Below are 3,101 nucleotides of genomic sequence, written 5' to 3'. Positions count from 1 at the left end.
GATTTTATTTAACTGTTTACACTTTCATTTAACTCTTATCTCAGTTAGAGTACTCGCGCTCGCGTCGTATCCTTAAATGGTTTAGGATTACGGTCGTTCCGTGACGTTCGTATAGTTTAGAACGTTCGGCGTGTCGCGTATGTTATAATCTTAGCGACGGCGTTACACTTAATTCGGTTCTTAATTTGCGACTGCCGCGAGCGCGTCTATTGTTCGGTTTTTTAGCCGGATTTTGATCGGAGGGGGTGCCTGGTAACAGGCCCTCTTGGTCAAAGTCCCGGGTGCAAGCAAAGGAAATTCGAAGTCTCCTTCGCTTCGCTTGCATTTTTGCAATTTTTAGATTTCGCGCGTGACTCGCTGCGTATGCGGTTTTTTTGTAGCCAACGCGTTGTCAAGCGGATGTAACTTAAGTAGTTATAAATAATAAACATATAATGTCAAGGCTCTGACTATTCAAAATTAATAAATAAACGGGCTAATAAGAGCCGAGCGCGGATAGAAGCGCGACAAAAAAAGAAACGAACTTATAGTTACAAAGTTAATTTATTCAAACGTTTCGGTCCCTGATTCGGGCCATCCTCAGTAAGCTGTACAAACATAAAATAAAAATAAAAGGTAAAAAATACAAAATTGAAAAAATGGCAAAAAATTATTTAACAAAAAACGGTGAGGCGATGGTAAACAGAAATTTAGTATAATTATAATAAAAAGGAGGATCAACATGAGATAAAGAATAATTAAAATTAAAGATAGAAACAATACGTACATAAAAGAAAGAAAGAATGATTCATAAGAATCGTGCGGCAAAAAACGGCGAAGAGCCCCGCAGCCAATGTATAATCGCAACAGCGTCACCTCTCATCGTTACCAAACGGAAAGAGAACGTTTGTGAAAGCATATTATTGCAAACCTGTGTTGATTAAAGAAAAATTGATCGAACTAACAAAGAAACACGAAAGAAAGAGGCAACTTACCGATGCTAGAAAACACAGAGGCATACGGGAACGTGACATATAATCGCACTTGTTAAACGATACATCGCGACTGGTCTTTAAATGGAAAGATGAGATCGAGACAATAATATAAACACAGAACTGAGGTCAACCGAAAACAGATGATAAATGAGCGCACGCTTGGCTTTAGATATTATACATATGTTCTATCATCGGGAAATATATATGGTCTAAACACTCCGTGTCATTTTGTAAATTGATGCTATTTTTTTGTAATTTAATGTGAATCATTTCGGACACGAGTCTTTTCCCTAGAATCGGCTCCTCATCCAGGATCTCCACGCTGTTCCAATCAAACTCATGGTTTAGAAGTCTATGGTCTGTTATGACCGAGCGCTGCGTCGTGTTTCTATTGATGTGGTTGCGGTGTTCGCTTATTCTCGTTTTTAGGAAACGGCGCGTCTGACCGACATAAGAAGCGTCACAGTTATTGCAGGAGATCTTGTATACAACGTTCGTGTGAAGGTCTTTCGGCAAGCTATCTTTATGCACTTTAATAAACTTGTTAAGCTTGTTGATACCGGTATATGATATTTTTGTATCCAAATCTCGAATTGCACGACTAAATTGCTCGGAAATGCCAGGGACATACGGAATGTTAAAGAAAGTGGTTGGAAGCTGTTCTTTTTTGCTTGTGTCATTCTTACTTAGAGAAGAATTATTTTTCTCCTTAAATTTCGCGAACAGAAATTTCAATCTTTCGTTAATTGGATCAAAGATATACTGCAATGGATACCCGTTATCGAGCAAAATATTTATAACGAGTTCGAAATTCTTTCTATGGAACCTGGGATGTGACAGGAGGAAAACTCTATCTGTGAGACAAAAAATTGTGCCTCTTTTTTGGCAAAGAGCGTGTCGTGATTCGAAACTTAGATATCTCCCGGAGAACGTCGGTTTATGGAACCAATCGAATTCCAACTTTCCATCGTTAACAATAACAGTGACGTCCAGGTAGTTAAGTCGATTATCGACGCCCTCCTCCATTGTGAACTGGAGTCTCGGATGGAAGGAATTGAAGGTCTTTAATATGTCTTTGAGCATGGAGGAGGGGGCCACCAACGCGACATCATCGACATATCGAACATAGAAAGGAAGTGCAACCGACAAGTTCGCAAGCGCTTTGCTTTCTAGGTCCTGTAACGTTAGATCAGCAATAATCGGTGACAGCGGTGAGCCCATGGGGGTGCCAAATGTTTGTCTATAGTATACGCCATTGAAGGAGAAGTACGTAGAATCAAGCACAAACTTCACAGCCGATAGAAAATTGTCTCTTGGTATGACGCATTTCTTTTCTATTCCGGCCACCTACTAGCGACACTGTCCATTGCTAAATCTAATGGGATGTTGGTGAATAGCGAGACAACATCAAGAGAAATTAATTTATGTTGATTATCAATGTATACGTCTTTAAGTTTCTCTACTAATTCAAAACTGTCAGCAACGTGGCTGTCGGCTGCAGGTAGCGAGGCATGTACAATATCGTGCAAAAATTTAGCCAAGAAATATAATGGACTGTTTTTTGAAGAGACGATTAGCCTAAGAGGACAATCCGGCTTGTGAATTTTTGGCAATCCGTAAGCACGCGGTAATGTACTATCCGAGCAATTCATTAGCTTGTAAGATTTTTCTGAGATATAATCTCTGCGCTTCCACAACATGAGTAGTTGACGGAGATTGTTAATTAGAGTTCTAGTCGGATCTTTCTTTACCACCGTGTATGTATCCGTGTCACTGAGTAAATCTGTCATTTTTTAAAGATATATATCTTTATTTAAAGCGACGGTGACATTACCTTTATCTGCGCGAGTAAAAATAATACTCGGATTATCACGCATGAAATTCTTTGTCAACAAGGAGGCTTTAATTAGGAATTTGTCTTGAAAGGATGTGTGAATATGCAGAGAGGAAAAATTGTTAATGATTTGGAATGATCTATTTCTGACAGCTAAGCGGTATTCCGTGTTAAGTTTGTCTATGTTGTGTTCGACACTTTTTATGAATTGGACCACGGTTTTTTTATCTTTGTTGGAGACAGGCAGACAGAAATTCTCACCTAATTGAAGGAGGCACTGTACCTCGTGAGGG

The 3,101-nt window shown here is 39.3% G+C and overlaps 1 protein-coding gene across 1 annotated transcript; it reads right to left on the bottom strand.

Annotated features, from left to right (window-relative positions):
• Positions 1–1,139: 1,139 nt before the first annotated feature.
• On the bottom strand, positions 1,140–2,195 carry LOC145937834 (uncharacterized). Its single transcript, XM_083041202.1, has one exon. It carries the CDS (start codon positions 2,193–2,195, stop codon positions 1,140–1,142), a length of 1,056 nt encoding a protein of 351 aa, XP_082897328.1.
• Positions 2,196–3,101: the final 906 nt, after the last annotated feature.

This window comes from Prenolepis imparis, unplaced genomic scaffold (genome assembly GCF_030444845.1).
Source record: "Prenolepis imparis isolate NDT839.2.m4 unplaced genomic scaffold, iyPreImpa1.0 SCAF_6, whole genome shotgun sequence".
In the NCBI taxonomy this organism is placed as follows: Eukaryota; Metazoa; Arthropoda; class Insecta; order Hymenoptera; family Formicidae; genus Prenolepis; species Prenolepis imparis.
This window is presented reverse-complemented; position numbering and strand designations above follow the sequence as displayed.